Consider the following 23690-nt stretch of genomic DNA (forward strand, 5'->3'; position numbering starts at 1 on the left):
AAGATATATAGTAAAAGTTGTATCTCAAGGTGTGTTCTGACACATACTAAAATACAAACAAATCAAAGGAATCGTCACTGAACCCTAATGTAAGTCATTTAGACCATAATAGGATCTTTTGCAGCTATACATACAAAATCATTATGTATCTTACTCAGTTTTTTCTACATGATGGAAATAGACTGATAGTTCAGTGGAAACTCCTAGCCTTTCATTTTCCTGGTCATGAATGAATTAATCTACTCACTGAAAGCAATTGTCTAAGTCACCCTATTTAAAAGTAAAAAGGGAAGTTTTCCTAGGACAAAGTGTTGATTTATTTAATGATAAATGTCACTTACATAGTGGTCTTCTACTGTGAATAAGCAACAGTGCTTACTATAATGCAATTAGTTGCTGTTGGTTTTACTAGAACATGTGGAAACTTTTCTATATTACAAACCAACTGAAATCGGTAAGAACATCCCAACAAATCTAATATGCTATGTTTTCCATCTGGGGCAAAGTGCGGTAAGGCATCTGTTCCACACATACAGCAAAGATGTGTTGTGTATTTTTACTTTCATTCACATAAATTAAAATGCTTCCTTCTCTAATTGCATTGATTGTGTAAATTCTTCACTGATGTCACCACGTAAGAAGATCTCTAGATAACACTCATAAGTTCTAGGAATAGTATTGCGCAAACATACGGAACGGAAAACAGCCTCTGCCAGTAATGATAATACCAGACAAATTGCTTTGAATGAAGACACTTTTTACTTACTCGTTTCATAAAGCTGTATGGACTCAGCAATGTTTTAAACCACTGGGATGCTTTTAAGTTCTTGCTATATGCAGTGTTTGGCTGTCGGCTGACTGCAGCCTTTTCTATGCTGTAAACCATCTCTTCTCAAGAGTAGCTAAAATAAAACCTGTTCAAAAGATATAGTGCTGGCACCATTTTAAGGATCCTTAAGCAGCATCTCTCATCCTCCTGTGAAAGGTTAGCAATGCAATTAAACCTTATGACATATCACTGGTACAGTGCAGCTTCTGAAAAAGGAAATGTACTGAGCATCCTGGTTATGTAATTGCTAAGTGTGTGGTACATGGAGGAAAAGCTTCAATGTAATGTGAAATTATCAACAGAATAAGCATAGCTAAGCTGAAGAAGAGAGGGTCCTCTTATTAAAAGAATTCCAATCCTCACTTAAAAAAATTGCTTTGCAATTGTCTCAAGTCTTTCTTGCAGAGTTTAAGTCTGTCTTGGAGAACTTGTGAGGATATTCATGAAGCGAAAACTGGGCGATGTGATCTTAATTCTAGGAGATGGATATTGGGCAGTTAGATAATTGCAAAGCTCTATTACAAATGAAACCTTTTAGTTTCAACTTGTTAATGCTTTTGTCCCTTTCCAGAAGGCGTGATGTTTAAACTGTAATGTATTAATAGCCATATCTTTAGTCTGCTTGAAAAAGACTGATATTGTGTGACTCTGGCTTATGAAGCTCTGCATCTCTCTTGCCGTGATTTGAGTGGGAGGCTGGACTCAACCTCCTGAGGCCCCTTCCAGCCTGAATTGTCCTATAAATCTAAAATTGCACACAAATAGTCATGCTCAAGGTGTACTTTGTTAAGATAACTTACATACCCTGTAGTCAAAAACTAAAATGTTAAATTGTGAGTTGAAATGTTCATATTTCCTTAAATGCTTTTTTGTTGTTGCAACTAGTCAAGAAGCTGTCTCAAGCTATCACACAGCAGCATTCAGAATTTTAATTTTGTACCCTCATTTTGTGGAAGGTGTCTTATGCAGTATGTGTTTATATGTGTATTATTATAATGGAACAGAAGAAAATAAATTGTAGTGGCAATATTGACAATGAGTTTTTTTCCACCTAAGTGTGTGTTTTAGGAGTCAAAAAGAGAAGAACTCTAAAGCTATGGATTTTGGCTGACTGGAAGGCGACAGCCTTCAGGACTCCTAGTTATTGCAATTCTGTTGTTGGATTTCTCTCTTTGTCTCCTCCAATTTGGAGGAGAAGGAAAATATTTAGTCTCATCTGTATTTTGTTTCTTCTACCTAATCTCTACAGTGACTTAAAATGTCAGATATGAGTTTCAATCTCTTCTCACTCCTGACACTGTAAAAGGCATCTGTGTGCGATGCACTTAAACTAGAACCAAAAGTAAAATAGCTATTATCTACAAAATGATTCTTTTTGTTGGGGCGTATAGCCAGACCTGCAAAACTGTCCTGCTGTAGTCTGGGATGACTCCACTGTATGCTATATAAGCTTTGCTACTGCAGCTCTGCTGAAAGCCCTGCTTTCCCTCCTCTTAGCTTTCCCTGAGATAAGCAAAGCTCTATTTAATTCCCTGGCTGAAAATAGGCTAGTAAGTCTTTTTGCCAGCATCTGTATCTGTCAGGACTTTCTGCTGAAATATATTAAACGTGTTGGACAGTGGATTTATTCTAGGACTGTACTGAGTTGTTATCAAGGTAAACCTTAGTTTTAAACCACACTATTAATTTAGAGAAAGATATTTATGCTGTACTGCTTCTTGGGGAATTTGGATGCTTTTGGATACAGACCCTTAGTTGTAGCTGAGATGTCTGTAAGCTATAGATACCCTTTCTCTAGAAGTAATGGTGAGCATGGAGGAAATCCTTGGTTTGTGTTAAAATACTTTGCTGGTATGAAACAGAGACTTCCCTCTCTTTCTCTACTGTAATAGTTGTGTCTCGCCTCCTTGGGTAGTATTTGGAGGTGTAGTTCTGGTAGGTGAGATCACCTTACTGGCTCAGGTAGAAGAATATGGAGGCTGACTGGTCCATTTGGGCCTCTTGCACAAGGTTAAGGTAAGATGCTGCTGATGGCTTTGCAGACTCCCGTGAGAGCCATGGCAAGTAATCAGCAGAGCTGTATTGAAATGGCACCTGTAGAGCAGTTCATGAGAAAGGTAAGCTTGATAGAGGCCCTTCAACTCAGTGTTTTAGGAACTACTGATGTAAGTGACATAACTTACAATATTGTTTTAGTACTTTTATATAGAATGTTAAGCAAACTACACAGACTTCTCCTTTCTAGCTTAATTTCCAGTTTGATTAACTACCTTTTTATGTGGTTACTGGGCTAGACAAAAATAGAAGAACCTTGATGTGCTAAACATAAAATTTGGCTTTATTTGGCAACCATAGTGCCAAAGTGAAACAACTTGCCAACGTTTGTACTGAGAGAAAGGATGTGAGCTTTGACTATCAGCAGTGGGGAGGAGAGAGGGGGTGGTGTGTCAGGGTCCTGTGTCTACTTAGTCTTTCAGGAACTTCAAATACCTTAGAGGACTGGCAGCATTGAGTGGGAGGGCAGAAGCTTGTAGATGGTGTCAAAGATGTTAAGTTACATTTTATAACTTGAGTTACCCATGTGCTACCTGTAACTGGTAGTTATATGGCTAGGAAGTCAAAGCCTTCTGTTTGTCTTGTAGCACCTTCTCAAACACAAATTAGGTTTTCTTATATGTAAACATGTGCACTGGTAATATGAATTGGTATGTTGTGTTTAATATAGTAGAGTGAAATTTGGATTTTTCTGTGAACAGGAGGAAATAAGATAACCAAGTTTCTCTTGCAGCTAAAACTTAAGAAAAATCCATGAGCACTTGATAATAATGATGGATTTTGGATGATGTTTCAAGTCATTAGTAAGGTGTTTGGAACAATTGTTGGCGTTCCTTTCATTCCCAGCTTCTGATCTGAGAAGGCCATCTCTTTCTACCCTGTTACTTTCCCTGCTTAAGAGACTCTGAAACTCATGTGAGCAGGGTGATGGTTTTGTTGCTTGCCTATGATGCTGTAAGCTGGTGATCTTTTTTTCCCCTGGTATCAACTGCTTCATGCTGTTCGTACAGTAGGAGTTTTCTACTTTTCTGTCTTAATCTAGAAAGATACCATTATGCTTAATTCATATGCTAGTAGAAACAGTGATGCAAAACTGGTAACTTGGAATCCAGGACTAAAGACCAGAACCAGATGCTTTTTTTTTTTTCACTCAATCATGGGCTTATGGGTCCTACTGTTTTAATAACTACTTGTAAAGTTAATTTGTTTAGCAACATTAAACACTTTGGGGCAGTACTTCTCATCTCCATGTGTAGAAAAATGTTATGAGTCCATATACTTCATCTCTATCCTAAATACTGTTTTCTTTGCTCTTTTCCTGGGAGTCATACTCTTGTCCTTTCCCTATTTTTTTAATCAAGCTGGGAAATTGAGTGATTTTGATAGGTACTGGACTTGATATTTTTCCATATCACTCTGAAAAACATCAAAAGTTTACAGTATATTCAGAATAGTTAATTTTATTACTGTCCGTTTGGGTTCCCAGCCTTTCTAACTCTTGCATTCTGGGTGAGAATATAAGCATTAGTTATTACTTATATAAAGCTGTCAAGCTTAAGCAACCATTAATTTAACACTTCAATTATTTTTTGACTTAACCTTGTTAGCAATGAAGGCTAATGTTCCTTCATTAAGGAAGAAATATATTGATGATTAATGAAGAGAACATCAGTCTGTGTCTACTAAGTACAGCATTGATTATTCAGAAGCAAACCTTTCTCTTTATGTACTTAAATCCTGCAGGTGTCTGACAGAGAGGAAGAAAATGACCACCCTGGGCAATAAACTGCACTCTTTCTACACCTTGAATTAAAGTGGCAATTATTAAAACCCACAATTAAATGGCTTTACTTAAAGCAAAGAAATGTAATGTGACCTGCAGGCAAGGCTAGACAAGCCTTCATCTCCCTGAAAATTTTATTTCCTGACAAGAAATGCCACTGCGAAACAATGTTTGGATAAAGGAGCTTATGAACTCAGTTTAAAAACCTTTTAAAAATAATCCTTTTTATGGGGCAGTGATTTTTGAGTCAACTTACTCTTAAACCAACCTGTTACACAGAATGACAGCAGAAGCCATTGTTTCTGAAAGACAAGAGTAACTTCTGGCGGTCATACAAACAATATGAATTGACTTAATCAGAGAAAATACTTATTCTCAATTAGTTTAAGAACACTTCTTTTGTATATTGAACCTTAAAGGGCAAAGGTGTTCAGAAGGAAAGGGAGACTTCTTCACTGGGCTGAAGAATGAGAATTTATATTTGTCTACTTGTGTCTATTCTTCCAGTTACTGTGTAGTCAGATACGAGGACAAAACTTGAGGTTTCTGCAAAACCATTACTTTTTTTAATTCTTAAGTAATATTTAAAACAACAAGGAGAAAATCTAGAGAGAATAACAAAAGCTGCAAGGCTTGAGTGTTTTTTGTTTTGATAGCTTAACTTCCAATATTCATTTGGCCCTTTCTTAATGGGGAAAAGTAGTGCCATGAAAATCTCTGGAAGCCTGTGCCCAGAGTCTGCCCAGGCAAACAGTGAAAACATCAATATAGAAGTTGATATTTGTGTGGGTGGGGGTTTTCTGTATTTTTGACTGAAAGAAAAGTGTATATGTAGTGTCATTTAGTTTCTGATCCAGAATGCTTATGTAAACTTCTTGGCAATATAAGTGGTGACACTCCTCCACACATGTATGCACATGCACAGACATCTTGAAATCTTTTCTGCTCTAAAAGCTTTCAAACTCTTAAAGCAATAGTAGTAACAAAGTGTTAAAACATCTACATCTAAAGTATGAATTTTTGTATCCTACATGAACCTAGAAAATTCCTGAACTTTAGGCTTGAGTGAGAAAATGCTTGTTGACAGGTCTAGTCATGCTCAGAAAATGTGTATTTTTAGAACATCAGCATACTGTACCTAAGAGTGAGAAAAATCAAACAGGTCTCTTTAAAGAACCTTAAATTGTTGATATACTACAGAAGTGATTGTGGAGGGACAACACAGCCAGTCATGGCAGTGCTGGAAATAGTATTACTTAGGTAGTATTTTCTTTTCAAACAGCTGGGCTAAGCAAATGTGTTTAACATCAGTAAGATGATAGATTGCTGTGAGTGTGTTGTCCTAAACTTCATTAAAAGCTTTTCAGTGATTTTTTTTTTTTTTGTCTTGATGGCAGAAAGGAGTATGTTGATAACTTTTGTACAAGATAACTTGAAATAAGAAGGAAGCCCTTAGCTTTTTAGTGTTGTTCAGGAATGTACCAGAGACACAAACTTAAGTTACCAAACACTGGTCCTGAAATCAAATAAATACACTACTATCACCAGTTGCTAAAAGGGTTCAGAGGACAAATACATAAAGTGGATGTCTGAAGTGTAAAGATGAATTTCTGAATGCTAATCATTACAAACCAATGCTGAAATCTGGAGAAAATATTCTTCAGTCATGTAAGATTTTGCTGCACATGAACAGCATTTTTCATTGATCATCATAAATGTGCTGCCTAAGCAGCTTCAGTTCCTCAAAACACTGTCACGCTGTCTCTTGGAAGAAAACTCCTGTCCAAATGAGTGCATATATTCAAAATGCTATAATCTTTGGGCAAATTTCTCTAGCTTTTTGGAATTCTGCTTCAGACTGAGCATTTAATTTCATGTTTCATACTATGATAACAGATACTGATCAAATGTTTGACATGCTTGATGTCTGAAATGTGAGCTACCTTTGTGCCTTGGTAGTTCTTTTGGTACTGATTCTGTATTCCATCCAGATGTGCAGAACTAGAGACTCTTAGTAACTTTACTGTCCCCTATGCTTGACGGGAGAGAGTAAGCATAGAAAGCTGCATTGAGTTTGCAGGGCAAGGTTCTGGAAGTGGGGGTACTGCAGGGGTGTCTCTGTGAGAAGCTGCCAGAAGCTTCCCTGTGTCCGACAGAGCCAGTGCCAGCTGGCTCCAGGATGGACCCGCTGCTGGCCAAGGCCGAGCCCATCAGCGATGGGGGTAACACCTCTGGGATAACGTATTTAAGAGGGGAAAACCAGCTGTGGAACAGCAACTGGGAGAGAGGAGTGAGAATATGTGAGTGAAACAGCCCTGCAGAGCCCAAGTGAGTGCAGGAGGAGGGGCAGGAGGTGCTCCAGGCCCGGGGCAGAGGTTCCCCTGCAGCCCGTGGGGAGGCAGCTGTGCCCTGCGCCCAGGGAGCTCCACGGGGGAGCAGACACCCACCTGCAGCCCGGGGGGGACCCCACGGCGGAGCAGGGAGATGTGCCCGAAGGGGGCTGTGACCCCGTGGAGAGCCCACGCTGGAGCAGGCTCCTGGCAGGAGCTGTGGCCCCGTGGAGAGAGGAGCCCCCGCTGGAGCAGGGGGAGACTGTGAGGAGTCCTCCTCCTGAGGAGAAAGGAGCAGTAGACAATGTGTGATGAACTGACCATGACCCCTGTTCCCCATCCCCCTGTGCCAACTGGGGGGAGAAGGGAGAGAAATTGGGAATAAAGTTGAGCATGTGAAGAAGGGAGGAGTGGGGGGAAGGTGCATTTAAGACTTTTTTAAAAATTTCTCTGTACTCTGACTTTTAATCATCAATAAATCAATTTACCTGAGTCAAGTCTTATTTTTGCCTGTGACAGTAATTGCTGAGTGATGTCTCCTTGTCCTTATCTCAACCTGTGAGCTTTTTATTCTATTTTCTCTTCCCTGTCCAGTTGAGGAGGGGAGTGAATAGAGCACCTTGGTGGGCACCTGGCATCCTGCCAAAGTTAACCCACCAAAAACCATAGCTGCATTTAACACTCTGAATACTTACATGTAGATAACAGTTTAAAAGTGGTAAAATTCCAAGGTTATTGTAGAATCATAGAAAAACTTAGATTGGAAATATAATCTTCCTGCTCTGGAGGCTGTTAGGTGACTTCTGGCTCAAAGTAGAGCTGTCCTCAGAGTTTTGTTTGTTCTTCTGATAGTTGCAGATGGAAGGGACATTGCAACAGTATCTTCTATTCCAAACCTTCTTTGCTGGAGGAATACAGTTAAAACTTTGTGGAAATGCTCTGTATTGCGAGCTTGTAATCAACCTACTGGTTACTGCAGGATGTAGAGCATATATCACAAACTTGCAGCAGGTATTTTCTTGTCATATGTTCAGCTCCAAATAGCACTTGTGGGAGTTGATATACTCCCTAAAACAGGGTGCTTCGGGGAGTACTTACCCTTAGAGAAAGTGACTTTCTGTTTTGGAATGTGTACAAGTGCCAGGGGCTGTTTCTTACTCCTGCCAAGCTTCAGACTGAACTGCACCTTGAGTTTTATTAAACCTTGAGGGCTATTTCCTATGAATGGATCTCCTCACTTGTAGTGCTAGGGTGTTGGACCCATGTGTGCTCCCTCCTTGCCCACTCCCACTTTTTAGAACTGACAGTATTTTAGTGCAATGTTTCGAGGAAGACAGTTTACTGACATCCTCAGATCTGGTCAGAGAATCACCTTAATGAGATAATTGAGGTTAGACATTGTTAGCTTGCTACTGACTAACCTCCAGAGAGTGAATGTGAATAAAATTAATTATTGGAGAAAGCAATAACTTAACTTATGTGTGTCCATGCAAGAAGCTGCTTAATGCTGCTGCTAAAGGCTTCCTCCCTTCCCAAAACAAATAGTACTCAACTACTTACACAACATCCATTGTAAGTGACAGCCTGTTCACAAGTTTTAAGTGGATGGTATTCCTCTGTTTTGGAAGAGGGATATTTGGGTTACACATTTTAAGTTGTGCCTTTACTAAAGCACTATCCGGTACATTTTTTAATATACTCATTCTACTGAAATGTTTTTATTATCGAACTTCTCAGGAGGAATACTCCATTGACTGTTTCTTTAAAATATATCTTTTTATGGTTGGGGGACAATAGAGACAAAATACAGAAGAGATTATTATAAAGGCTTAGACATCAGTTTGTTTGAAACAAAAATGTAATGTGTCTTTCCCTCTGCACCCCTTCCTCTAGTACTGATCAGATATATCTTGCCTTTCCTACTACTGATACAATGTTAATACTTCAAAAACTTGTTGTTTTTTCAAGGCTTTTTGTAAAGATCTTATCTATGGTCCTTTTAGCTAGTTCTTTGGCATGGATTCAAATTTTTTTTAATGTAGCAAGTCTCTGACAAGTGTGACTAAGTTCCCAGGGCATGCTTTCTCTTTCGTGACAATCGGTGCAAACCAAATATAATGATTCTCAGGATAATGTAATGTATAGCCTCTAGATGTAATTTCTCTAGTGTAAGGAAATGAAATCTATTTCTTCTAATCACGTTTGAGTATCTAACTCCAAGATCTGGGTGCTAGATAGAATGATCTATTAGCACTAGCCTGCAGCTGTCTCTTCCAGCATTTTAAAGGAAATAAAATATATTCAGGCCCTCTTTTGCTTTGCCCCTGTGAAATAGTCTGTGGGAAATTACTGTTGTGATCCTCCATATCACTATAAGGTCACTTTTTCATAGCAAGGTGCACCTTGCTATGAAGCACCTCTCTTGAATGACAGGTGTTCTAAGGAGACCCTGAGCTATTGCTAGCACATAGCCCGTACATTAGTAAATGAACTTGAGAGGCTAACACTGAGGGCTAGTCTTTGTCTGCTGAAATTAAGCATGTGAGTTTCTGAACAGATGTCTGAGAGCTCCCACTAAATATCCAACTTTTATCAGCTTTAGAGATTTTTGAACCCATGTGTATAAAAGCAGAAAGGGCCTCCCAACTCATCAAGTCCTGATGCTCTATTCTTTTGGAAGTGCCTCTCACTTACAGGGTTAGGACAATTGCTTTGTCTTCATTGCTTCCATGTTTAACTTGTTCCTGTTCAGGGCCACTTACTTTTCCAGCTTTGGTTAGCTGAGGCTGGAGAGTAACTCTTTATTAGTGTCAAGCATTGCAGAAAAAGCGCTGCCTGTAGCGCTGTGTTCAGGTATTAAAATGTGCACACAGAGTACACTGATGCAGTTTATGATGAGGCATAAACAAATGATAAAACAGCTTTAACCAGAAGAACCTTGGAGCTATGATACTTGGTCCAAGAACTGAAGGAGAATGGAGTTGATAATCACCTCCACTGCAAAAAATCCCCCAGACACCCACCAAGCCCTACGTGAGTTAGGTCTTGTTCTGACAGTTAAGAGGGTGTGTGCTTCTTTAGATAACATCTCAATGCAATATCACTGTGCTCAGCCTCTATTCTTTTTAACATGTATACTTGCTTAATCTTTGGTATTAATTTAGCGCTTTCAGTAGCTTCAAAATAGACCACAGCAGAGTTGGATTAATCTGAAATGCTATTCCATTTAGCCTTTCCTTTCTGAGAGGAAGAAGTGGTCTGTTCTTGTGTGGTCTGCTTCATGCACTTGACACATGAAGGTGCAGCTGTCAGTGACAAATGACTGACATCCGTTAACAGAACTCAGGAATTGAAGCTTCCTCTGTTACATGCAGGAAGGTGAGGAACAGGACATTTTCTGGGGAATTAATCTGGAGCCTGTATCTTTATTCCATTTCCTTAACCAGAAGAGTATTGAAAACAGACTGCCAGAATGACTGGTGTTATGACTGTATAGTACTTGGCTTGCAAACATATCTGAGACTTACAAGCCTAGCTGACAGTTAGGTCTAGGTTTGTGTTACATTTGGACATGGTTATAGAAAGTGGCAACATCTAACACCTGTCACTTGGGAAAGGTCCTAAATGACTAGTAAATCTTAACCTGTAATGAGTACCATATGGCACTTCTTATTTGCAGCTGGAAAAAATCAGGAAGCCTCAAGAGGCTAGTGATTAGAGACTTGTGTGTAAAATTCAAGTAAAACAGACTTCCTGAAAAGCAAAGTGGCTTATTGTATACTGCTGCTGATTGAATGTCAGGTACTTAATGCTTGTGTCTCAATGCTAGTGTTAGTTGCAGAAATGTGTAACTGGACAGGCAAAGATGGAGGCATGCTTAAACCATTCCTTTGATTTGCTAGGTACTTGTTCAAGGAATTTGCCTATAGTTTGTTTAAAAGCTAGAGGATGACTTGCATTCTGAGTTCAGCATTTAGAACTGAAATGAGCAGTAGTGAAGTGTAGACTGCCTACAGAGATGGTATAAAACTCGTCCATCCCCAAAGCTTCTCATTCCAAAACTGAAAAGCCAACCAGAGTTACTTTGTTCTCCGTTAATGCTAGCTATTTAGAGGTTCATGCAGGTGCTGCTGGAGAGGGAAGGGTGATGTTTGGCATCTGTCAGTTCCTGAACTTGGAGACAAAGTGGGCTGAGAAGACCACCGGGTGGTTTATATTTTATTTTTAGTGTTCTTTGTTTATACTGTTTAGCAGGACGTGAACTTGCCAAATCTACATGTAGATGCTTTTTAAGATGCTGCCTTAAAGGTAGTACTTGATCTGAGCTGCTATTAAAGGAAATTATTGCAGATTTATATGGCATAATGTGTAGCTGTTTGGAAACTTGTGTTCATTAGGACAGGAGTAAAAGTACTTGGTTTCTCAGGTCTCTACAATTTTAGTTTTGAAAGGCTTGGGAGAAGGGCAGTGGAATTGATATGATTATTTTCTCTGTGTCGCACACAGGAAGATACACTGAAGCCCATCCTTTGGGTACAGAAATGTAAGAGTTTTCAGAAGTGGTGAGAACCGCCCATGTCCTTTTGCTTGCATAGAGTTGAGTGCAATGCTGGCAGCAGTCATTAAAGCAGAGTGGCAACAACCGTTTTTAAAGATGGAAAGCTTTGTACAAAATGAGCTACTGGGAGTTGCAAGGGCTAACTGTTCTTGTACTGCCTGCTTAAAGGTTCTGGTGGCTAAGTATGGAGTAAGGGGAAAGATCTGGGATTGCTGTTGACTGGATGCCCAGCTTGGGTCTTGCACTTTCTCTTCTCTAGTTCAGGAATCGGATACAGGAAGATTCTGTCAAGCTGCAATACCTCCTGTTCTGGGGGGGATAACTTCTCTGTGTATTTACTTGTTGCTTTCACCTTAGTTGTTAGAAAAGGGAGGTGGGATCCCCTAACTTCTGTGAGGGTAAAAACTGTTTCTGTGTAAGCTGCTTCCTGCTGACTTGCAGCCTCTTTGGGGCTTGCTAGGGATGAGTCCTTCCCCCCTTTTTTTTTTCTTCTCTAGAAACTCTGATCAGCAGTTCAGGCATTTGAATAGCCTGCCCTTCAACTCCTCTTGTTTGCCAACTGAGTCTTTTGTGCAGCAGTAGCAGCTGCTGCATGGCAGGTCACTGGACCTGACAAAATCTGTAGGTGAGTGCTTCTACAGATCTTGCTTCTGAACATTTCTTAGGAGCTTCCAGGAAAGGAGAGAGAAATTGCTCCCTGTGTTGCTCTCGGGTTTATAGGGAGAAATCTTTATGGGTGAATAGTTGCAGTTTGGGGATGAATTAAAGTTAAACAAGCTTTTGGGTGTGAATTTAGTAAAGAGACTCTGAGTCTGAAAGTTGTGGTTAGACTATGTCAACTGGTATAAGGAAAGATCTAGTGCTACAAATACTGCTTTTACTTTAACTAGAAATTGCTGTGAAAAATAACCTTTACAGGAAGCTGTGCGTTAAAAAGCTATAATTAGTTCAGTTTAAAACAGTAAAATTCTACATCATTTTAGTACAGAGTACAGGTGAAAAAATCAATCCTCTTTAGAAAACATCTCTATTTCTTGTGGAACAGTTTTTTTTAACATAGAAATACTTGCTTGAAGTTTTGCATATTTTGAAAGCAGTTATGCCAAAGTTCTCTTGATTATATTTTTGCTTTTTAAAAAGTGGCCTTTTAATTGTGACTAAATTATAGTAACTGTATTCTAAGAGAAAATATATGGCTCCATAAACTTTCTGTATAATCAGAATATTCATTTGGGGTGTGGTAACTAGATTTAGTGGGTCTCTTAGTTATGTTTCATGTTATTATTATAAGCTATTTGGATGTTTAAATAGCAAACAACCTAGTGCTGCCCCTTAGGAGGAAAAAGAATTGTTTATCCATCAGGTGTCTCAATCTGGTTTTTAACCTGCTTCTGCTGTGTTCTCATTCACAGTGGCCAGAACTATGTGGCTACTACAGTTAAGGGCTTCCTCTGCAAGTCTGAACAGATCTTGTATTGTTCAGACTTCAAAGACAGATAGTGCCTCAAGGTATAACAGGTTAAATTACATGTCAGAAGTTCCCTTACTTAAAAAAAAAAAAAAGTTGGTCAAGAACTTCTGCAAATGTGGTTTTTCACTCTCACATTTTAGACCATGAAATTTGTTCTCTTAGTATTTTTAGCTAGGTAGATTGAAGGAAACGATTAGGTAAAAAGGTATGTAATATTCTTTTAATTCAGACTCGACTTTAGAAATCTTACTGCTTGTAAATACAATACTCAGTGAGAAAAGAATGGCCATTGGGATTATGGAGCTCTGATGGCTTTGCTGCCATAGCTAACTTTGCACAGCTACTTGACTAATAAACTGTTATCTGCAGACTCATACTCTTGTAAGCCTAAAGAGCATAGATGTGAAATCATCATTATAACTCACAATAGCAGCTTTAACTCTGCTTGTCAAATCCTCACAAAACCTTTTGTTTCTTGGTTATATTCATGCCCAGGCAAGTGAAAGGAAACTCAACTTGCTGAAGATAAATGGTGAAATCTTTGACCTGGATGAGCAGTAAATCCTTAGCTAGATAACTGTGCAGGTGTTTTGTTACACAGATGTTGGCAAGCTAATAAATGTGAGCATGTTCTTCAAGGCCACCACCAAAATAATCTTTGCCTGCTTGGAATCAAAACGCTGAATTTCTTTTCTGTTATAAATAGGGTATGAACGATTGAATTTGAGACTTTTGCATGGTTACAGCAGAAAGAGTACTGTAGTCTTTCTCCTAGGGCCAAGACACTTGTAACTGATGCTTTTTTGTATGTTGAATTTGCTGATTTTAATCAGAGCGAATTTCTAACAGCAGAGTGAGTCTTTATAGAATTACCCATATTTATGCTCTCTTTTTCTCTAATGTTAAAACATTCTTATGTTCCTTTCTGGTAAGCTGTCATGTTTGAATGCAGAGGGTAATGTTAGTAGCATTTAGGCAACTCTTGTAGCACCTAGAATAAGCATGTGAGGTGCAGGATTTGTCCACTGTGTATAAGCTTTATCCTAGAAATAGGTCTTTCACAGTTGTCTGATAAGCAGTTGCAGTATCTACTGTGAAAATGCTCTCCTACCAGCCTTAAATAATGACCAAGAGCAAAGAATGAGACATTGTGATTCAGTTTTGGAATCTGCAGTTTCCACAGTTTCATGAACTACAAAACACTGTTAAACTGCTTCTCAGCAGTAAAGTTGCATGTATTTGAGCTAATCTAGATGTTGTAGGAATTCCAGGAAATGAGTTTATTTTACCCAATATGTGGTCTAGAGACAGACTTAGTGAATTGTGAAATCCTATTTCATTGTTTTCTGGACTAGAAGACTTCAAAACCATGGATTTTAGCCTAATTAACATTTCCATTGTTTCTAGCCCCTCTCACCCTACCTCTTTGTCAATAAAAACCTGGCGGGGGTGATGTGCAAGAACTTGAGGCATTTGATGTACATGCAGTTCTTTTGCACTGGGCTTTGTGGTTTGATACGATTATCAGAATGCCAAACTCTGTTTCCTTCAGCTTTTTTTTCCTCTTATTTTCTCTCCAAAGAAAGTAGTACTGTGTTAATTTTATTACCTGATTACCTTGCTAACAAGAATAGCTGGTCATGTGATGCTGGTAAATACTGAAGGGAGAGACCTGAGGCACTTGAAAATGAATCTGAAACTTATTATTAGGAGCAAGTGCTCTTTGTATTAGCTTTTTATAACACTTGGATGGAAAGGAAAAAATAAAGATTGAAGTATTTTGTCTATGATGTGTCCATCCTGAAGTTGAGATTATACCTTCAAGTAACAGTAATTCATTGCCTGTGTAGCTGTCAGTTAAGCCTGCTGCAAGTAGTAGAATGACTCATAAGCACATCAGCCTTGCAGAAGCACTTCTGTTACTCGTATCTGTGAAAAAGTGTACAGCATAGAATTGCAAGTTTCAGGTTCAAGAACTGTTAGAGGAGATGGACTGTGCTGTATGGACGCCCTCAAAGATGAATTGGCTTTTGAATGGGTTTTAAGACTGGTTCTTCCTTTGACTATTCTAGTGAATGGAAGTCTTATTAAAACCAAACCATCCAAGGGCTTGATTATATATGTATTCAAATAAATCCTAGTGAAGTTAGAAAAAGTATGGGAACGTACAAATGCAGGACAGAAACAGCAATCACTGCATAGTGTGACCTGTGTGCATATTAACTTTTTTTTCTAGCCTTTGCTGCTTGTTCTCTGCTCCTCCTTCACAAACTGTGGAGTATTGTTCCACAGTTCAGTTATGCTCCTGTGATCAGAGTGTGTTGCAGAGTTTTAAATTTGCTTTAAAATTCAGGCCAGCTTCTCCTAGGCAGAATTTATTTCAGTGATTTCTGTGCATCTTTTCACCGCTGGAGGTAACTTTTCTCACCTGATGAGGTAGCTTACAATGTTGTGGTGTCAAATAACTGTCTGGTTCCCTTCAGGACAACATCTGTTTATGAAGCTGGTGTGTGCATGTTAATCCCAACAGATGTTGCATTCTGAAGCTTGGTGGTCACTCAGATCTCTACAGGAGTCTTAATACATTACAAGCCACATAAGCACTTAAAATCAGTGGCTGTACACAATCAGTTTTTGATTCTTACTTGACCTCTTGCTGTGCCCAGAACTGAGCTGTCATGAAAGCATGTAGTCTGTCAGTACAAACTGCATTGCTATGTAGGCTCCATAATGTCACTATGCTCTTCTAGAAATGAGAGGGGTTATCAAACAGGAAATTCTGGATTCCTGATAAAATAATACATAATGAGGACGTTGGAGTAAGTCTGGATGTTGGACTCAGTCTGTAAATGTAAATGACTGTTTCTTATTTATTTTTCTTATCCAGCTGTTTGATATCTGGATTGAAAATTCATTTCTGAGCAATGGTCACGTCAGAACTCTTCTGGTAGTTTGCAAAAACACCTTATTGATTCACCTACTGTGCTTCTGTGCAAAGTTGCACATCTTCCTCTTGATTATTAATTTCTCATTTGTAATTTTCAAGCTCTGTAAATGGTTGGCTTCTCTCCCCATCCATGTAATCTTTCCCATGGAAGGAGTATTAAAATATTGTTAAACTCCTATACGTTCAAGTACTTACACGTTATTTAAGTATAATGCATACTTTAGTTTGGGGTTTTAGTTATTCTGTACACCCTTCATCCACACAATTAACTGTTTAGTTTCCCTGCAGCTGTGTGTATGTAAGGGTAAATCACTTCTGAAGCACAACTGAGTTTTCCATCTAAATTTTTTAGTTAGGCAGCTGATGTATTGCTTAAATTGTGCTGTGTTAATTGGATTCTGACAGACTAAGGTGTAAAGTCAGGCTAACCTACCCAAAGCTATTAGGCAGTCGTCTATATATAAATTTTATTAACTTGCTCTTAGTAATCATTAGAAGAGATTCTCTTTTCCCTTAACAGTTTTAGGAAGCCCCAGGTTGCTCTTCTCTCCAGGAACAGCATTCATCTACCTAGTGTTTTTCAGAAATATTTTATCCAATTCTGTTACAAATGGCAGCTGGGAGGTGGGAAGGGAGTGGACTATATGGAATTGCCTTGCAGCTGACATCTCTAGGCCTGATGAGAAATGAGGGAAATGTGCCCAGTACGTAAGGCAGGCTTCTAGCCAAAACAAATTTTGAGGATAACTTAAGCTTATTCATTTCACTGAGCTGATTGTATCAAACCTGTGGCCAAGAGTAAGAAGTGACGTTGATTTCAAATTGTACTTATTTTCTTCAAACTGAAAAACAAACAAAAAAAACCCCATTCTGTTGGTGGCATAAAGCAGTTTTCCTCAGTCCATGTAAGACACAAAAGACTGAGCTTGTTCTGGAAGAATTATCCTTTGAACAGTAAACCAATACCATCCCTCCTTTTATATACTAATGAAAAGAACTTGCTCTCCACACATGGATTCAATGGGGTAGAAGCTGTCAGGAAAATCCAATGAAAGGATTAGCTAAACTTGAATAGATTAATTAGAGCCCTTGATTGTGTCTTGCTATGCAAAAGTCACAGTAAAGTAAATGGCAATGTTAGGGAGTTCATCTTTACAGGTACATGGTGGGGAGTGCGGGCAGGCAACAGGAATACAGTAAGGAAGAAGTACATCTGAGTACTTTGTCTTGTTCTTAAAAGCTGCCTCAGTTCCTTATCACCTTTTGTGTAGTTGAAAGCTGAAAGATTTTTATAGGCATGGAGACTGACCAGCTCCTTAAGATCAAGCCACGACTCACTATTACATCCAATATTTTTTTATCATCTTCCCTGTACATAAGATAATGTGTTCTGCTGGCCAGAGCTAGGAATTGAGCTACTGCTGAAGGCTTCTGGCTACCTAACACAAGGCAGATGACTTTTTCAGTTCTCCAACCTGTAACAAATGTACCAAGTGTAAATCAGAGCTCCACTGAGGTTTGGAGTCATTTAATTTTCTGTGTCTGAAAACCCAGTTAGTCACCTAACTTTCAGAACTAGTGAAGGTTATGCTGTTACTAAGGGCAAACTACTGATCGTAACCATTTAAATCCTGCTCTTAATGTAGATTTTTCTATGCTTGAAATGTTTTAGTCATTGTATCTGCTTTCTTTGTTTAACTGAGGTGTAGATACCTTATTGTTCATGTGCAGGAGAAATTCCATATGCTGCTATGCATAATATGGAGCCTGGAGTTTCTTTGCATTAATATGAAATACAGAATTAAGTCTGTGACATCAGAAATCTCTAGCTGTGAAAGCTGCTGAGTGGCTTTCAAACTTGTACTAGCTTGTTATGCAGTATGTATTCTCCTGCAGCACAATTTTTGTGCCAGCTTTCCCAAGTAAAAAAGGCCTTGAGATTGTTGAAAAGTCTCAACAAGAAAGTTTTGACTTAGAATAGATCATTAAGCTTTTTTTTCTGTGCCAACATGTTTTACTTTATGTGGTTTTTGTTCTGTACTGCAGTATGACCCATAAGCGTCATGAATTGGTCTTGATACGGTACGAATTCTCAGAGTTTTTTCTCTTCAAGCTATTTAGTTAAAAAAAAAAAATCAAAAACCCCCCACCTTAATCTGGTGAGGGTACAAGCTGATGCAAATAAGAAACACAATCTGCCAGATACAGCATTTGTACAGGAAGATAAGTGACTCTGCTGAGGGAATACTTTTTGATAAGCTTGTGGGTGAATAGATCTTCCCAGGATTTAAGCCAAAAATTACTACCATTTGATTACAGTGGGTATTTGAAGAGTTTTTTGATTACAGACTTTTTAGCTTCCCTTCACTGGCTGTCTGGGAAAGACCGTGTTCCCTTCCTGCAAATAATGCCTCTGAACTGGATATCCAAAACCTATCTGGCAAAAAGCATGCAGCGAGTACACCTGACTCTTCAAGGCAGGCTAATTATATATGTTAAGAGGCTACTCAAAGTGTAAGGAATCCAGTCTTGAAAATATAAATTACTTTGGAAGACAGTCACAGGTTTAAATAAAAACAGCTATATTGACTAAATCAAAGCACTTCCTTTTTTCTATAAACTACAAATAGAATAAGGGAGAGAAGCACTTTCTTCAAAAACTTTATACAGGAAGATTTAGACTAATCTGAAAAGCTTTTTTTGGTTTTTTTTAAAGGCCACAAAATTGGGAAGGATATACTTTATCATCCAGCATCATATCCACCATTATTTATTGACAGCATATGCAGAAAAGGTGGTTCTTTGTCAGCTCTTTCAAAATCAGCAAAAGTAAGTCCCTGATTCTAAACAAGCTGACTTCAAGATCGCTTCTCTCTTTGCTTCATTTAGGGACACCCAGAGTTGAGATGCTGGGTGTTATGGGCAAGTGCTGGGCCTTGAGACTTGAGAGAAAAAGGCTTCAGGGGAGGGGAGTCAATCTTATGGCTGTTGTCTTCCTACTTAGGAGGGTATAGCGAGGGTGGAGGCAGGCTCCTCTCATCCTGCATAGGATAAGAGGCAGTAGATACAAGTTGCAACATAGGGAATTCACGTGAGATTTCAGGGTAGGGGGGAAAGGTTCACCATGAAGGCAGTCAGACACCAGATCAAGGGCCTAGAGAGTGTGGGGGATCTCCACCACTGTAGTTATTCAGCTTGCACCTAGACAGAGACCTGTGCAACCTGCCCTAAACTGCCCTGGTTTGAGTGATTCCTTCCATATCAAATCATTCCATTGATTCAGTTTTCTTTATTAATTGGATCTGGTTTGTGTGGTCTGGATGCTGACAGGATCAATGTTGAAGATGTGTTAGCACTAACAATGTAGTTTTCTGCAGTTTTGCTGTAGACAAACAGTAGCAGAGGACAGAGACTCTTGTGTTTCACTGTCAAAAATACATCTTCCTTCTGCCTATGTAGGATCTTGATCATGCTTTCCATGTGTATTATTTTAGCCTATGTGTGTTTTACAACTGCACAGGTTTTGGTGGTTTTTAATGAGTACTGATTTACTTTTTTTTCTCCTCCTGCCCCTTGGATGCAGCAAAGATTTTCATGTAACTCTCTATGCTATCCTTGTAATAAGAAACCAGCACTGCTGCACAGTGAGCTGGGTAACTTGCTAATTCTTTGTGTTAGACTTGTACTGTGAGGCAAAGGGAATATTGCATGTAACTAAGGTTAATCCCTTTTAAATGAAGCTTTGTTAACAAGATTAATCCTAAAACTGATTCACAAGAAACTTGCTTTTTTAAAATCCACTTTTAAAAGTGAAAAGGATCTGATACCAAAATCACAGGGCACTATGGACTGAGGGAGCACATCAGAAGGGTGTCTAGCCAAACACCCTGCTCTAAACAAGGTCAGCTATGGGGTCAGGCCAGGTTACTCAGGGCTTTGTTGAGTCTGATCTTTGAAAACCTGAACTGGCTAGTAGGGTTCAATTTCACTTTAGGAAATGGCTCAATAAACCCTGTTAACCAAGAGTTTTGAGTTCATATACATCAAATCAGAAATGATTACAAAAGCCAAATGGAAGATTTGGAGGGATGTCCTAGTCCTGTCACGTAGCACTACTGCTGTACTTAAAGCTCTGCCTTTTGCTACAGGATGCTTTAGCTGATCTGGGGTTTGTGTAGCTCCAGGTGAATTAAGCTGCTTCTGTGTTTTCAGTCTGATGCTTGGTAGTGTGTTTAGGCTAAGAGCCAGGACATTCCTAATGCCAGGTAGGTGATGGGTCATGTCTCTAAATGCTCTGCAGTGATGAAGACTAGAATTCAAGTGTGGGGGTGTACTTTAGATCTGATACACCGACTGGTTTCCTGCTTGACTGAAACTTTGTACATAATGTTCTCTCTAGATTATTGGGCAGGAGGACCCCCAATTTTCAACTTTTCTGTATTTTTTATACAGAAAATGTATATACATATATATACAGTGTATATATAATGCCACACCTGTTCTTAGAACAAGTTAAACCCTGAAGTATTTCAGGTGGTGTATCTTCTAATGTGGGTCGTGGTTTTTAACTGTAAAGAGGTTTGAAAATAGATACGTATGTATCATGTAGAGACATTCTACCAAAAAATGGCATTTATTCTGTATATTTATTTCTGTAAATACATCTGCTCATCTCCAAAATCAACACAGAGCTCTAATGAGTATCCCATGTTGAGGTGGGGGCGAAAGAATATAAACAAAGCAAATGTGGTATGGAAAGGTTACCTAACTTGCATCATCTTTGTGCATCAGGATTCTGTATCTCCCTTCTCTGACCCCTTAATATCTGGCTATCACTCCCCTAATGCTAGAGACTGTTCTAGCTGGCTTGTCATGCTTTGTAATGGAGTGTGGCTGCAGCTAGATGAAATATAGTGGGTTTTTAAAACTTTCCTCAATAACTGAGCTGTGGTGTGAAGAATTAATCGTGTAGTAAGTATTTTTCCAATACCTATCACAAATATGCTCCCGAGCTTCAGCCTTGGTTAAACTCTTGAGTGAAACCTGACATCTACCGGTGGGAACCGTAACTGGACTCCTCTCAGTGTGGAGACATGGGCTGAAGAGCCTGTTTTATTGAAGCTCTGGCCCCTTTGGCCATAAGTGTGGCATTGTACCTTGCCCTAGGGTAAATAGTGTTTAAGCATAAATTTAAAAGTCTAAAATTTCCAGGGAATTTGTTACTGTAATGTACTTAAGTACAAGGATACGTGATTGAACTTTCAGTTAACGGTATCTGCTTTGAACACATATATAATGGCGAGATGACAAACTTTGTAGGCTTTAATCTAACTTTTGTAATAGTATTGAAGACTTCATATATTCTTATGCTGATTAAAAACATCTAATTTTTTTATATCTCTTTAAAGGCTTGCCATGGATGTACATCTTTATCCAAATGTGATTGCAGTGGAGTAAAAGGTGAAAAGGTAAATATCTCTTCTTTTATTTTTTTTTATTGGCAGACAAATACACAAACGACTGAGCCATATTCCAGCTTCAGATAACTGAAGCTTATTGATGATAGATTTTGTTTCTTGCTCATGTCTTATTTTCTTTGACCATAATGTGAACATGCACCAAAATGCATAGCTGTTGTAACGACTTCAGGTATTGAGTCAGACTGACTAGTCCATCTGATGGTGTACAGAATTTCATATAATTATTTTCTCAACAACAGGGAATGATGGCACAAATTTCTCCAGCTATGTGGGAGTAAAAAAACCAGAAAAGACACAAATTCTATTAAAATAGAAAGGATTCCTCTTTACTACTAAGGTCTGTCCACACTAACTAGTTAGTATGGACAAACTAAGGTGTGGATTGTAGAATAATGGCTATTCTGGTAATGAATTTTAAGACCATAGTGACTGTGGGTTGCTTTCCCACTTTTCGTGGACTTTGTGCTCCTAGCTAGTTGACTCTCACTACTAATGTGCTCTGAACTTGCACAGTTTCTCACCTCATAACTTGCACAGCTGTATACTAAGATGATTGTTGTTGCTGTCTAGACGCTCAGCTGGACTGTGGAAGTGATGTGATTCAGATAGAACTTTCCCAACATACATAGCAAGCAGCTAGTTAATGGCCAAACATGTATTCTTGGATCAAGCAGAATGAAAACCATCCCCAACCCCAAAAACAACCCTGTGTGGTTCATTCAGTGCAACAGGCTGTGTTGGGCTGCCCAGACAGTGTCCTAAAGCCAAGAGATGCATGTTGACATCTCAGAGCTTTCCTGCTTCCATGCGGCTTTGTCTTCCAGTCTCACTGCCTGAGCTTAGGATATCTGTGCAGTACTTCATGTTTCTATCACCATTATTTCTTATTTTTCTACAGGTTTTTTCCTTTGAGGAAAGAGTAGGTGCCCAGCATTTCTTTTAGTTACAATGCAGTGTAGATACACAGATCAGTACTTGCCTGAATTGAGCCTTGTCTCAAGTGTGGGAGCCTAGTTGTAAGTAAATTGTGGTTAAATACTTCCCATGTAACTGGTGGTGTCACAGGGAATGAATGTGGTGTGATCACTGCAAGGGGGAGAGAGACTGCCTGAATTGCTTCCACTCTGTCCTGTAAAGAGTTATTTTGAGATACAGTGGAATTGTCTTAAAGATGTGAATTGATAATAAAGTTTGATAAGACAGGCTTATCAAACCACTTACTGTATCATAGCAAGATTCTAGAAGGGCTTCAGTGCTCTAGATTAATTTCTGACACATTTCAAAGGTGGTTTTTGACATTGCATAAACAAGTGTAACCTCAAATGAATGAAAGCAATGCAAAATAATCAGTCACTGCATTGGCACTATAACATGCTGATGCAGAATTTTACTATTGGCTGCGGTTAAACGAGGCAGATGTCCAAAATTCAGAGTAATTCTTGATGCCACACCTGCCATCCAGATATCTCCAGACAGATGAGGTCATTCCTTGGCATTTACTTGCTTTTAGCTCATCAAGTATATTCCCAAATCCCATACCTAGCGAAGAACAGTATCCCCTTGATAGTAAGCTTTCTGAATTTGATTTGGTTAACCAAAATGTGAACCTGGTTGATGCATTCCTACAGGATCTTCACATGCAGGTGACCCTCCAGATGTATCCTAACACTAGTCACAGGACTATTTCAAGTTTAGTTTGAAGGCACTTAAGTATTAGGTTTGTGTTCCAAATACAATCATAGCAGGTACAACTTTGGAGAACCTTTCTCTAATTCTAAGTTGTTTTTTCTCTGGACTAGTCACAGCTATTTTGTGAATTCAGTGATCAAATGGGTATTGTCTGCCTGCTGTGGATAAGGAAAAAGTAGAAGTCCATCTTCTGGCTTTCTAAGTAAAATCAAGTAATTACTTTCTCCCAGTGATTCAGCTTTCTCTTTATACTACTGTTATATGTGCAGGGACCATGACCCACTCGTTCCAGTCCTTACGTGTCATTTAATGAGATAGTCACCTTTCTCTGGTAAAGAATATCTTGAGGGTGTTTGTTTGGAATCAGAGGGAGCTTCTTGTCCAAATACAGTCAACAACTGGAGCATATGAGCTTTGTTCAAGATCAAGCTCTCAAGTGTCATTTTGTATTGTGGGTTTTGTTTCTACTCCTCCAGACTGTCCTAGCCAGTTGTTAAAGAGAACTGCACAGGAGGAACTCCTACACGTTTATTTTCCAACCTCTGCCA

The 23690-nt window shown here is 39.0% G+C and overlaps 1 protein-coding gene across 1 annotated transcript in view; it reads left to right on the forward strand.

Moving 5' to 3' along the window:
* Positions 1-23690, forward strand: part of COL4A5 (collagen type IV alpha 5 chain) — an 85897-nt gene that overhangs the window by 3303 nt on the left and 58904 nt on the right. The window contains exon 2 of the mRNA XM_074914790.1: positions 21382-21441. Within this exon, the coding sequence (XP_074770891.1) occupies positions 21382-21441 (60 nt within the window). The remainder of the gene's footprint in view (positions 1-21381; positions 21442-23690) is intronic.

This window comes from Athene noctua, chromosome 11, assembly GCF_965140245.1.
Source record: "Athene noctua chromosome 11, bAthNoc1.hap1.1, whole genome shotgun sequence".
NCBI lineage: Eukaryota > Metazoa > Chordata > Aves > Strigiformes > Strigidae > Athene > Athene noctua.